General features: G+C 41.2%; 1 protein-coding gene across 1 annotated transcript in view; it reads left to right on the top strand.

Annotated features, from left to right (window-relative positions):
* The window catches only part of snta1 (syntrophin alpha 1), an 88483-nt gene extending 75560 nt beyond the window's left edge, over positions 1-12923 (top strand). The window contains exons 3-8 of the mRNA XM_003220484.4: positions 2527-2725; positions 4844-5051; positions 6753-6883; positions 9173-9369; positions 11146-11333; positions 11864-12923. Coding sequence (XP_003220532.3) covers positions 2527-2725; positions 4844-5051; positions 6753-6883; positions 9173-9369; positions 11146-11333; positions 11864-11956 — 1016 coding nt within the window. The 3' untranslated portion in view covers positions 11957-12923. The remainder of the gene's footprint in view (positions 1-2526; positions 2726-4843; positions 5052-6752; positions 6884-9172; positions 9370-11145; positions 11334-11863) is intronic.
* Positions 12924-14442: the final 1519 nt, after the last annotated feature.

Raw genomic sequence — 14442 nt, 5'->3', positions numbered from 1 at the left:
AGTTTGTTATGGCTTGCAGCATAAAAGAAATGAAAAGTAACGTACTGTACATATCAACATTTCACAGATGAAAACCCAGTCACATATGGACAAGCAACATTAGCGTGTGGTCAAGTTGGCAAAATTATTGGTTAGAAAGAACATAAAAGCTAGGAGAGGCTGCAGCAGCTTGCTTTCGATTGAGCCCACTAGAAAGGGAAAGATTTGACCTTATTTCTCCTTTGAGTGCAAACTGTTTTTATTATTATTATTATTATTATTATTATTATTATTATTAAACTTTATTTGTACCCCGCTAGCATCTCCCGAAGAACTTGATGCGGCTTACAAAGGCCAAGGCCTCAACACACAATATAACAATACAAAAGGCAAATTAAAACAATTAAAACAGTATAAACAACAAGCAATAAACAATACGCTAAAACACAATAAAACTGGGCCGGGCCAGAGTAATGGGTACAAGATTAAAAGTGCTGATGTGACAGGTGATATATAAGGCTTCTAGGGCAAGTGCAGAGTGCGATATACGATCTAGTTCTAATAAAGTGCTTATGGGACTTGGAGTTGGAGATTTCCTATTAATCTGGGAAGGCACATTGGAACAGCCATTTTTGCACATTGAAGAAGTTTTCAGCCACTGAAGTAAGGTGTAGACAAACAGGGGAAGTGGGAGGTAGAGATAGAAACTGGGACATTTTAAATGCAGTTGGAAGAGTGGAACAACAGAGGATCAAATTAAACTGTGCCTGCCAAATCAGGATTCTTTAGAGGCTATGAACTTTTTGTTCGTTTCAGAAAAGTATCCGAGTTAGTCTGTTGCAACAAAAGTTGCAAAGTCAGAAGTTTGGACAATACAACAAGGATGGTCCAAATTCATTTAGAGTTTCTAATTCATTCTTTCTGTATCCCCCAGTTCATGTTCCATTTGCGTCAATCTCCATTCCTCCAAGTGTTCAATAACTGACCACAGATGAGGCAGCCTTTGTGCAATAAAAGTCAGTTTCAGAACGTACAACTTGACTTGCCTTTACCAGGATAAATTCTGCATTCATTATAATATGTTTAAAATAGACTTGTGTAATTCAGCCAAAAGGCATGCCATTTCGGGGTCCGTTTTCAGCTAACCCCTCATTCTGTTTACTGGGAAGTTACTCAAATCAGCAAGAGTGTTGCCATTTTCATTTGGTAAAGAATTGGCCCATTGGCTACAATGGGAATCTTTAAAGGCTCAATCCTCAGCCATTTTAAGGCCTATCTGCATGAAACCTACCTCAGTTTTAGAACACATTTACAACTGCAGGCCTGCCACGTTTCAGAACAATTTACTTATATACTGATTTTTAAGAATTATTTTAAGTTTTTGTAGTTGCCAGTTGTGACAATTCTCAGCCAATGTCCCCTATCCTCAGCCAATGTCCCCAATGTCCCCTATCTCTATTATAATTGTCCCTCCGGGAAAACGGGGGGGGGGGGGAATTCTGCCCAAGGCCTGTTTGGCTACATTCTTGAGGACAAACATCCTCCAGGTGGAGAGGCTCCGATTCTGGCTGAAACGGCGGAAATCCCATGTTTTCCTCTTCGTCTGCCACGATAGTACTAGGAACAGGACTACAAGGCCCATGAGTCATCACAGCCAATCAGCATGGACAACACCAGGCCTTTTATTGGCTGAGAGACAGAGAGAAAAAAACTTAAAATCCCATCATGCTCCAAGAGGAACTTAGAGACTTTTCAATGCCTGCCCCAAGCAAGCACTGCTGGAAAACGAGTTCCCAGCAGGGCCCACTCTGGAGGAGGAGCTTAGGGAACTTTTCCACTTCCGGGGAAGGGGGAAAAGACAGTACAGTTAATCCCATCTTCTCCAGGAGCCCTTGCAGCAGACCCTTGCCTCAGGTATATTGCAAACTTAACTCCATCCTGTCCAGTAGCTGATAAAATCCAGTTCTCTTGATCCATTTTGGCCGGCTTTCTGTTTCTCTTTTCTGTTTTCGGGGGATTATACAAAATGAACCACCGACTATTACAAATCACTTTCGGTCAAACTGATTCAGGCCCAAGCCTAGTTTAAAAACAAAAAGCACATTTAGGCTAGTTCATAAGGAAAACAAATGCAGATTTTCAGGTGTTATGAAAAAAGCCACAATAAATCTGTATGTGTTTAGAAGCTTTAGTTGTAGTGGATGGGAATTTCCTTTAATTTATGCCTTGATAGGGTTTCCAAGAGTAACATCACCCCCACAAAATCAAATTAGAACAAACAGGGACAGAAGGTGCATCCACACTGTACAATTTTAATAACACTTTAACTGCCTTGTCTCCGTCCTGTGGAATCTTGGGATATATAGTATAACATGATACTGAAAACACTGTGCCAGAGAGCTCTTACACTGTATTTTAGGGGAACTACTGTGTTTCCCCGAAAATAAGACAGTGTCTTATATTAATTTTTGCTCCCAAAGATGTGCTAGGTCTTATTTTAGGTGATGTCTTATTTTAGGTGAATGTTTCTCTGTTTCTCTGTTCCAGTCAAATACATGAAAGAGATCTCCCCCTACTTTAAAAATTCCTCAACTGGTGCAACTGTAAGTTGGGACTCTTCACCAGCAGCCTTTCAGAAGCAAGCTTCTCCTTCCCTCTCACTACGAGACCTGAACGAAGGGAAGAACATTCCCTTAAGGATGTGCTACATATCAAGGAAATGTCTCCCCAGTGATCCAGAAAACAGGTAACCTAGTCACCCCACCAAAGCTCATGAGTTTCCCAGCTTTTTTCACAGTGATTTCAACGGCCTTCTGGTCTCTCTGTAGGAATACGACAGAGTATAGGCAGAGAGGAGTTGACTTTGCAGTATGGTCAGAGATGATGGGAGTAGCAGCCTAGTTCTTGTCAGATAAAAGAGTAATACAACTAATAAGCAAGGAAGTTAACTTGAAGTGATTGTTAGAATTGCACTCTTGTACAGAGTCATACTGGTAGTTAGTCTATTTATAGGTAAATGGAGTATGAACAGCCTTTCCGAAAGCTTGTTTCCATCCCTCTGTGTCTGCTATTTATAAATGGCATAGATCTACAGCCTTTTAATTTAACATTTTACTTCTTATTTCCCCAAATGCTGATGACAATTAAAACAGAGAGACATATATGTGTGTGTACATGTATCTGTGTAGAGAGAGAAACACACTTCCCAAAACACACACTAGATCGTCTCTCTATTTACTGAAAAAACACAGTATCATTGTAATACAAGCTTAGTTGGGATAATATGGTATCAAAGAATAATTAATTGTGGCCTTAGAAATGTATGATTCAGATGTGACCACCATTAACACACTAAGTGCTATTCTTTGAGCCTCAGTTTTCCATCAGTATTTCTAATGTGCAACTAAGAATAGTGGCCTGCTTTTGTAGTGTCATTTCCTAAAGGCACTTCCTTTTTTTAGGGTCCTTTATCCAAATTCCTTGAGACCAGAAACATTTCTGGTGTTTCAGAAATGCGGCAGCTAAAAAAGCCAATGGGATTTTGGCCTGCATCAATAGGGGAATAACGTCTAGATCCAGGGAAGTCATGCTCCCCCTCTATTCTGCCTTGGTCAGACCACACCTGGAATACTGTGTCCAGTTTTGGGCACCGCAGATGAAGGGAGATGCTGACAAGCTGGAAAGCGTCCAGAGGAGGGCAACTAAAATGATTAAGGGTCTGGAGAACAAGCCCTATGAGGAGAGGCTTAAAGAGCCGGGCATGTTTAGCCTGCAGAAGAGAAGGCTGAGAGGAGACATGATAGCCATGTACAAATATGTGAGGGGAAGTCATAGGGAGGAGGGAGCAAGCTTATTTTCTGCTGCCCTGCAGACTAGGACACGGAACAATGGCTTCAAACTACAGGAAAGGAGATTCCACCTGAACATCAGGAAGAACTTCCTCACTGTGAGGGCTGTTCGGCAGTGGAACTCTCTCCCCCGGGCCGTGGTGGAGGCTCCTTCTTTGGAGGCTTTTAAGCAGAGGCTGGATGGCCATCTGTTGGGGGTGCTTTGAATGCGATTTCCTGCTTCTTAGCGGGGGGTTGGACTAGATGGCCCTTGAGGTCTCTTCCAACTCTACTATTCTATGATTCTATGATTCTATGATTCTATGATTTTGGGTTTTTTTTTTTTAAAAAAAAAAAGATTTTGGAACATCTGTATTTACATATACTTGCATAGTGAGATATCTTGAAGATGGGACCTCAATTTGTAAACAGAATTCATTTATGTTTCAAATACAAGTTATAACCATAGCCTGAAATTTTTTTATATACAATATTTTTAATACAATTGTACATGAAACCAAATTTGTGTATGCTAAACCTCCAGAAAGCAAAGATGTCACAATCTCAGCCACTTATGTGGATAATTTTAAAGTATTTAGGATGTTGGAATACTCAACCTGTACTCTGAACACTTATAGTATTAACCTGTTTTATTAGCTATCATATATATATAATATCAGTATAATACTCTGGGCTGATACTTAAATAAAAAAATATTTATGTTGGACTAAATATAAGATCTAATAAAACTTCAGTGGGTTCACATGTATATGCCACTAACTCTAAGGTGAAAATCCAATCAGTGCATAAGACATAGGAAAAACATTTACTCTGGGTTCCTGCTTTCTCAAAAAGGGAGGCAGGGCAACCAGTTCAGATCATGGAGGTACCTGAAATGCAGGACTGAGGACCATATCTGTCAAGACTTTTCAGTCTGAAATACAGGAAGGATTACAATCCCTCGCTGTGACAAAAGCTTGTCATTTTGGACTGCCAGAAGGAGTTCAGTCTCAGGTTACAGGAGAGTCTTCCTGCAGATACCTAGAAGTGTGCTCAGCAGATGGGCGGATTCCCTTGTTTCTTCGAGCGAAAGATGAAGCATCTGCCCAGGCTTGGTTCAACGCCATTCACAGCAACATCAGTGCCCTGTTGCCAAGAGTGAGAGAGGAGCTGAGGGCCTTGCAGTCTGGAGCTGGCATTGCGGGAAGTAGAGACATCAAGCACGTTGGCTGGCTCACTGAGCAGGTAAGGCTGGGATTCATGGATCTGAGTGGTGCAGGTCCCCAGGAGAAAAATACTGCCTACAATTAAGGCAGCCCATTCATCTTCACACTTGAGTTGCACAGCAGTCATTTGTGTGAGTGGTAACATTTTTTGCAAGTAAAAGCTCCTGCCATGGGAAGCTGCATATTTTTGAATGATGGATCAATAGCATTGGTCACTGTTGTTTCAAGAACAGTGTGAGTGCAGTTTTCACAGGCATAACAGGTATCTGTATGTAGATGATCCAGTCCTTGTCATCTCTGTGTACTTTTGGGAAAAATCACTAGACAGTAGTGAGCTAGTTGGGTTGGTGATCTAATTCAATATAAGACCGTTTTCTATATTCCTAGAGACCTTTTAAATAGGGAAATTAGGGGAAAGAAGACAAATGAAAAGGAGCCAACCTTCATTACAGAATAATGGATCTTTAAGGCACACCGCAACAATGTCCCACCTCTGTCTGAGGAGCCTATGGCCTTCTCACGTGGTTTACTTGGCAAGATTTGGTCAGGGGGATGTCTTTGTTCCTGAGGCTGAAAGAGTGTGATCTGCCCAGGGCCACTCAGTGGATGGAGCCCTTTGTGGCTCAATGGATTAAGTCTGATGCTCAAACTACTATACTGTATTGGAAATCAAGTGTTGGAGCAAAGATGAGGATTGATTTGAGAATGCCTGGGATAGAGCTTAGCAGCCTTATCTAGATTTTAAGAGACAGTTTTATTGAAATACAACTTTGCAGAGACTTAGATTCCTTTATTCAGTATGTGACCACCACTTCACAGACCCCCAGACCAGTGCTGTTCATTGCCAATGCTTATCCATGAGCCATTGGCTGCTGGTCCACAACAAGTGAAAGCAAGAGTTTTAGCCAGTGACTACAAATATGGTAAGCATCCCTGGCATACTGGGAAACAATCCTACTAGCCCACAGCATCAGGTAGCCGGAGAAGCCCTGTGCTACAGAATCCACAACAGCCTCCTTCTGAAAAGACTTCCCTCCTTGGCAAGGTGAGGCAGAAACAGAGAATACAAGAAACAAAAAAAGATATCAAGTATCTTTATTTCAAATTGCATGGGGTTGTACCCAGTATTAAATGCTGTTGATTGTACCATTTTTTGCCAGTTGTTGTCTGGTGTTGTACTTGTTATAAATAAATTTTGAATGCTTAACTATGGATTTAATTTAATGTTTTTAATGGCCAGGTAACAAAACCAGAGAGCAAGGCACTGAACTGAGCTAGCATGAGTGATCTCTTGTATTTGTAGATAGTTACAAAAGCTCCACTATTGCCATAATTGGAAAATGTAATGAAGGGGTTCTAAAATGGTACAAAATAGGGTCTGTTAATCTCTGGGCAAAAGAGAGCAGAACCCTCTTTGGCTATAATTATCCCTGAGCTCATGGTAATTGAGTTTTTTTATCTGTTGTATTTTTAATAAAAATCTGTTCTTGTTTATTTGGGATGGAAATACGTGAAAACTGCACCATATTTACAAGTATATATTGTCTTTCCCTTACTTTTTGAGCAAGAAATGAATCCAAAATAACTCCCCATATGTACCAGGAACCCTGATCTCAAGGTAGTCAAAAATGAAATCTCCATAAGTGTTCTTTTAGGTAGAACAAGAAATTGGATGTAGCTCACCATTCTGCATTTCAATCATGTTTTCCTTTCCTTTTAGCTCCCTGGTGATGGGACAAAGAACATCCTTGCCATCCTCACAGAGAAGGAACTTCTCTTCTACAGCTGCCTTCCACAAAGCAGAGATGCGCTTGGCAAGCCAACACACAGCTTCCCCCTCATAGCCACCAGGTAATACAGTTTGAAGTCCTGTTTTCTGTATCGGCATCTGTAGGACAGAGCCCGGAAAAAGCTGCTTTCTCTGGCAAACTGGGTCCCAAATTCTTAACTCCAGGAGATGTGCTCCATCTCTTGTTGCCTCTTCCCACACACCCCCTACATAGCCTCCCTCATCCTCTCACTGTAATAGCTTAGACAATGTTACTACAGATTGAATTTATTGGCACCTTTGGAGAAAGGGCCTGTTTGTAGGAAATCCCCTCCTATTAAAACAGAATATATTTTTAAAAGGAGCAAAAGAGATGCCTTTTTCTCACATCATGCAAATGGTTTGACATGGCTGCTCTAAATTCAGCCTTTAGGACACAAGCAGGGACCTGCGGTGGGCCTGAGGGCTAAGTTTTTGCCCCAAGACCTTCCAGGGTCCCTTGAAAAACAAAACTGGACGATGTTTAAAGTCCACCTGGGTTCCATTTTTGCTGGATTTAGGGGTGCAGGAACCCTGCAAAAGTGGAAAAACCACAATTTGAAAACACAATTTTTTTTATTTGAGAGAACACATCTCTAGGAATCTATAGGTCCTCCAGCATGATGCTTTGGTCAGTTTACATATTCAGTAGTTCAGGAAATATGTAGAGATGGTAAAAGACCCTAAATCCTTCTTACTGGGCAGCAGATCTGGTCGATCCGATAGATGGATAAGGATAGAGACATAGACAGACAATTTCTCCCATCACCCTAGTATGAAGCATCTCAAGCGACAAGTAGTATTAGAGCGACCTCTTGTGACCATTGTTGGATATAACTAGTTCCTAACAAACTATTCTGTTATATATTTCTAGGGAACCATTTTTCTATTTTCTTGATAGTGTACCTATCAAATACAGGTGTGTGAGTATGTCTGTGGCACATACTTCAGTTATGGAAGTTAAACAAATCTCTTTTATGTATACCTTTTAGAAAACAAAATATATGAACTCACGCTATAATCCAGAAGAGGTCTGTCAGTTGGCAGATCACTTGCTGCCTGTTAATGCACAAACAAACCTCTGCATTTCTATAATTTGGAAAAGTACCTATGGGATTTCACCCTCGGTTTGAAAAGTGTAATGCCTTGACTACAGTTAGGAAGTGTAAATCCAGATAGCATAGGCCATATCCAAACAAGCACTATGTTCTATGTGTTGTCAAAGGCTTTCATAGCCAGAATAACAAGGGTTGTGTGTTTTCTGGACTGTATGGCCATGTCCAGAAGCACTCTCCTGACATTTCACCCACATTTTTGGCAGACATCCTCAGTGGTTGTGAGGTATACCTGGATGCCTGCCAGAGATGTGGGCGACATGTTGGAGAGAATGCTTCTGGAACATGGCCTTACAGCCCGGAAAACACACAACACTATATACTTGAGGGGTCAATCACCAGACAATTTCTGTGGGCAAAAGGGAATATGGATTAAGTTGCCAGAAGTGGTCTGTGGTAAGACATCTGTGCTTCTAATGGTTTATTACTCCACTAAAACACTGTGGCACTCCCTGATGAAATCACCAGGTAAAGGCAGTGTGGTTAGAGCACATAAACATTAGTATTTCTCACTGAAGAAGAATAGACATCATCTTTCTGAATTTAAAAATGCTTCACAGACATAGATTATCTGATGTGATTTCCAGGCTCTTCTTCCTGTCCTAGACCCTGATGACACCCCCTCACCCCAACACACACACACACACACACACACACACACACACACACACACACACACACACTTTGGCATAACTTAACCAGCAGATAGTCATCGCCATTGAATTAGCCCTTAGGGGAAAATGTAGTCATGGACACCAACCTTCTGGTATACATAATGAGAAGACAAAGGTAGAAACCAAAAGCCATCTTTCTCTCTCATTGCATCTGGAATGTCACTACTATAGCTGCCCTGGACAAATAAATTGTATCAAAATGGAGATGAATGGGAGTGAGATAGGAGATTAGGCAATTTCTGAAACTCATGTTGTTTGAGAAAATAAGAAGGGCTACTTCCAGCTTGAGGCAAATAGCTATGAATCTTGCTTGCTGTTTGCTGAATCTGGTATTCTTGCTCACCCACCTCAACATACACTTCTGGGGCACTATTCTCCCATTGGTCTTCCCTTCTCCTTCCAAATTGTTCACTTTTCACCAGCCCAGTTAGGCAAGCAATGCACTCATATAGACAATCAGTATTGTATTTAAATGCAATATAGTTCAGAGAATCAAGGGATTTCTCACAGAAATATTTTTGATTCCTTTCTCCAATCCATGCAGACTGGTGCACTCTGGGCCATCCAAGGGGTCCCTTCTCTATGATTCAGAACTCTCTTTTGCTCTGCGGACTGGAACCAAGAAGGGTGTGGAGACGCACCTGTTTAGTGTTGAGACGCATCGGGACCTGGCCATGTGGACAAGGATGCTGGTGGATGGTTGCCACAATGCAGCCGAATGTGTCCAGGAAGTATCGACAGGTCAGGAAGCAAATGGAGACTTGGGGACTCACCTCTGAGTTTTTGGGTGGAACTGAAAGTATAGGCTCATCTGTTTCAGATAGTTTCTCACTTCACAGTTTTGCACTGCGGCACTGACACAAAAATGTGTGTTTTTTCACAGTAGAGGTATACGCCAGTTAATAAAGTACATGTGTTCCTAGGCATGTCTTCTTTACCAGAAAATTTGTTACCAGAGGCAGAAATAACATAGCAAGAATAGGTATAGGTTTCTGAATCACAAAAAAGAAGAGCAATTGAATGTGTAGTAATTAGTTTTTATTCTAAACTAAAAATATGTACATATGACTGTAGCAACCGAAACAATTAAAACTTACATAAGTAAAGAAAACCTCTTTTGAACTTGAAGTCTTCTTTCAAAATGCGTCCAGGGATGGCTGTTTCTTTCACTAGCCTCCACTTTTCTTATGATCTCCATTTATTGTTTTTGACATGCTGCAAGTAGCTGATTGGACTCTACTTCTCTCCCCCTTTCTGTCTATGTTATTGTTCATACAGATTGGAGACAGCTGCTGTTTACCTTGCCTCTTGTGGGCAGGCACACATGACTATAATAGAGTTGGCTAGAATGGAATCCTACTCTAGCCCACCTTATGTTTACCATAGCAATTCAATACTGAAAGTTTATATTTCTCAGGCCCTCCTTCACAATCCTTCCAGTGTCAGTGCTGCTTAAATACTGCCACCTAGATAGAGGACAGGAAGGAAATAGTGGTGCTGAGCAGACATAACAAGACTTTGTAAAAATGAGCTTTAGTGTGAGAGCCTTTGTTAACTTAGGTATGTGTATCCTCAGGGCCAGGCGAGAGTGATGAAATGATTCAGACAGTGATTAGATATACTGTCTTGATTGCAAAGACACAGCCTGGTATCATAATACTGTCTGCTAGTTAATACAACCCTTTGCTGAATTAGCTATTACTCTTAAGTCACAGGGAAGATTCTGTTATTCGGTGGAGTACGAGTTCTGCCTCAAAAAGATTGAGTATCATGTATGAGCAAGATTTGAGTTTTACAGAAATGAATGGCTGGGGGAGATAGTGCTTGTGGGATTTATGCATTCACTAGGAATTGTTTCCAGTTCAAGGTGCTCTTAAATGAATGTTGCCTCCAACCTTCTGTAGAGTTCTATGCCTATCAAGCCTCTTTAGAAAGCTAGGTTTATCATATGTCTTCTGTTTCCAGGACATGACCTCATTTTCAGAGCCAAAACTTCTGCCCAGGTGGGTTTTTTAAATGTTCAGGTTTTCTTACAAGGCCCAAACTAGAAGAAGCATAGGGTCATGTAGTAAAGTTTAGAGGAGGAGAAAGGGGACATGTCAGGTTAGAGCAGGGCAAGAGCAGCCCCCAAAGCAGCTGGTCTCAGCCATGTTGAGGTTACCAAATATCTCACTAGTTTTCCAGTGAGACAGAGTTACTGCTGCTGCTGTTGTCATGGGCTGCCATCTTCCTCCATTCTGAGGAGAAGTCCTGTCAGGATGAAGGCAATGCAAAGGGTATGTTTGCCCCACTGCTGTGCGCAAAGTGGAAGGAAGGTCTGCCTTGCCTGTTGAGATGCAGTGAATCTTCTTACAACTGCCCAGAGCTTCTAGGGGTATTTAAAGTAAGAATTCAAGTGATGTTTTAAAGTAGTTCATAAATGTGTCCTGCTTTTGAAAATCATGGTAACCCCAAGAAAGCAATGTCACAATAACCACAGGCCACCTTTTGATCTTGCTTTTTTCCTCCATCCCACAGCATGTACATGGAATGGGAGGGATTGCACACTGTCCATCCACATCGATAAGGGTTTCACTATCTCTGCTCTGGAGCCAGGCCTCGCCAAAGTCATCCTACTGCAGCAACCTTTTGAGAGGCTCCAGATGTCCTCAGATGATGGAGCCAAGATGCTTTACCTGGACTTTGGCAGCTCAGAAGGAGAGATTGTAGGTTTACATTTTTGACTGTGTTCTTTCGATAAATTCCTGCAGGGATGAAAGGATGGAATCCATGGGATTTGGAGAGGGGAGGAGCTTTGTCTCTGGGGTGGTTCGGAAGACCTTGGAGCTGGAAAGAAGTTAGCCAGATAGTGAAATAGAGTGGAAGGAAACTCTTTTTAATAATAGTGGTGGTGGCTTGCTTATCATGAGACAACATTGGGGTGGAAGGCAGAGGAATCTGGGGAATGAACACCTTGGAAATCAGGGAAGAAAGTGGTAGATTGTCAAGTGGTCCAAGATTTCTTTGCCCCCATCCAGGGCTTGCCATCTTATGAGAATGAACAAAAGCAGCATGCATGACTTCTGGTAGTGTAAAATCTTTCACTTAGTGAAAGCCGTCAGCAAAGTCTTCCACTTCCTTTAGTCCCTGTTCTTTGACCAACGGCATTTAGTAAAGGACCAAGTTTGGGGGAAATAGAGGGAGGTGAAATGCTATATAAACCGCTTATCATTGTCCATCTTTCTCTTCATTGCAGCAACTAGATCTTCATTCCTGCCCTAAAACAATTGTCTTCATCATCCACTCATTCCTCTCTGCAAAAGTGACCCGCATGGGGTTGCTGGCATAGGGCCATGGAAGAAAATCTGGAGAGCGCTGAGATTTCATGTGATCTATGCACGACAGCTATACCTTCATGGCAGAAGTAACAACAGTTTAGGATGCCATTACAGAACAGAGCAAGGACAACTGGTGTAATGTACCCACGGCCAAAAGAAACAGTGAGACTTCCAGGACAGCTGACGGAAACAAATGGATGGGCAATGATCAAGGCATGCCAGCTCCAGGACTAGGCAGTCCATGCAGAAAGATTTTCATATAAAGTTGCCCATCAGCACATGATACCGCCCAAAACACCACAAGCTTGGAAAATATAAGACTGCTAAAGAAGTCATATCAACCAATTTCTGCCGTCACATTAGTGCCTTGAAGATGATATTTTATACATATATAGATATATATATAGATATATATATATAAATCTGTTTGTATCAAGGTTTTATATTTATAGAACACAGATTATCTTGAAGGGGTGGTGACTTGATGGCTTTTGCTCTGCATTTTTGACATCACTTTAGAGATGGGCCACAATGTAATGCACACTGTCTGAACACAATAGAACCTCCAAATAAACATGCATTGGTTGATTTGAAAATGTGCTAAATTACGCCAGAGCCTTTCACTATCCATAAGAACAAAACCTCTTAAGTCATTTCTCTTAAGAGCGTTGCCATTTTGCTTTCATACAAAGATTGAGAAATGGCAACAGGGGAATCACAGATTCATCCAAACTTTGGAGCTAGTTACAAAAGCCATAATTCTGAAAAGACACTTGATTTAACCAGATTGGGGGGAAAAATAGTGTTTTTATTTTGCTTGTTATCGACCCCTCCATTTTATTTCTCTGATGCTATATTATAACTGGAGGTGCTCTTGTGCAGGGGAAACAATTAGTTTTATGAGCTCAAAAATTATGCATGAAATGTTTCCTTTTTTGGTGAAAATAAATACAGATCACTAAAAGTTACTAAAGCAAAGCTTGTTTTCTAATGTGTCTTGAAAACAACATTTGGAGTTGCCTACACTGAAATTTACCAGTGTTCAGTACAGTAACAACCTTCTCATGCTCTTCTAATTGGTATAGTTCATTTATTAGTCAAATACCATTGGGGGAGGAAAGTGAACGTGGTAAGTGATTTACATTCTAAACACAGCATGACCAGCAGCCCTCCCACACATGATGCCTAAATCAGCACTTACATGACTAGGAATATGAGTTATGCACCTGGCAAGTTATGCACTTTCAGTGCTGCTGGCAAATGTGAAATCCACACATGGAAGGGGTGGCAGAATGAGTCTCTGCCAACAGTGCAATCCTCCTCATCATGGAACAGAAATCCACAGCCCAATGGACTCAATGCAAAACTGTCCAAAAGTATTTTATAGGACTGCATCAGCCAACACTTCAATGGCACTCTTTTGGGAGAATGCGAGCAGACACAATTAAAAGTCCACTGCAAAAGCCAACAGAGAGCAAGGAGCTTAATAAGGGCTAATTCTTAGCCCTTAAAATAGATACTTGCAAATAAAGAGAATGCTGGTTTAAACTACTTTGGGTCAGATATTAGAAAAAAAAGGGGCGGATAACTTTATTCATTTGGGGGGCTACCGATGTTCCCCTGCCACACTTTGGAGGTCTGTTGTTGTTTGCAGAGAGAAACTAGGGCATTTTAGAAGCAGCAGAAAATGTAGAATAATATGTCTCACTCAATGCTGTTCCTACCAGATAAGGGTAATTGGAGGGTATGGCAGTGGCACAGGAAAGCCTTCAATGAAATTTTTCACTGGACTAAAAAAATGACTAAATTAAGTACACCATAGTGTGACTCATGCTCAACATCTACCAGAGGTTGACTAAAAAGTTGGGTTGGAAGACCTAGAGTTTACTAGAGGAGTGTTCCAGCACAATTCTATGGTCAACTTCTGGCAGAAGTTGAACACAGAGTCACACTAGAAGACCTACAGATTCCTAGAGAGACCATATTAATCAAATCTGCAAATAATCACACCTACAAAGGTTAAAACTCACAAATGTGGAGGACCAATTGTTTACTCCCTCTGGTCCCAAGACCATATCTATCTATCATCTATCTATCTATCTATCTATCTATCTATCTATCTATCTATCTATCTATCTATCTATCTATCTATCTATCTATCTCTGGTCTTGGGACCAGATTAGAAAAGACAGGGAAGAAGAAATATTATTCTTCCTCTCTTGTAATTCAGTGACTGAAATAGGCAGTGGGTCCATCATGGATAGCAGTACAGGAGGTAGGATGCATCTTTGCCCCCTGCACCAACTCCCTGAAACCACTAAATTAGGGGAAATGAACAATTTTATAAATTTTTCCTAGAACTGTGTTTCTCAAACTCTGCTCCTCCAGGTGTTTTGCTCTTCATCTCCCAGAAATCACAGTCAGCTTACCTGAAGGAGCAGCACTTGAGAAACACTATCCTATAAAAATAAACACCATTTTGTGGAGGGGGCATGGT

This window comes from Anolis carolinensis, chromosome 4 (assembly GCF_035594765.1).
Source record: "Anolis carolinensis isolate JA03-04 chromosome 4, rAnoCar3.1.pri, whole genome shotgun sequence".
In the NCBI taxonomy this organism is placed as follows: Eukaryota; Metazoa; Chordata; class Lepidosauria; order Squamata; family Dactyloidae; genus Anolis; species Anolis carolinensis.
Note: the sequence above shows the minus strand (reverse complement) of the source record. Positions and strands in the feature narration are given on the sequence as shown.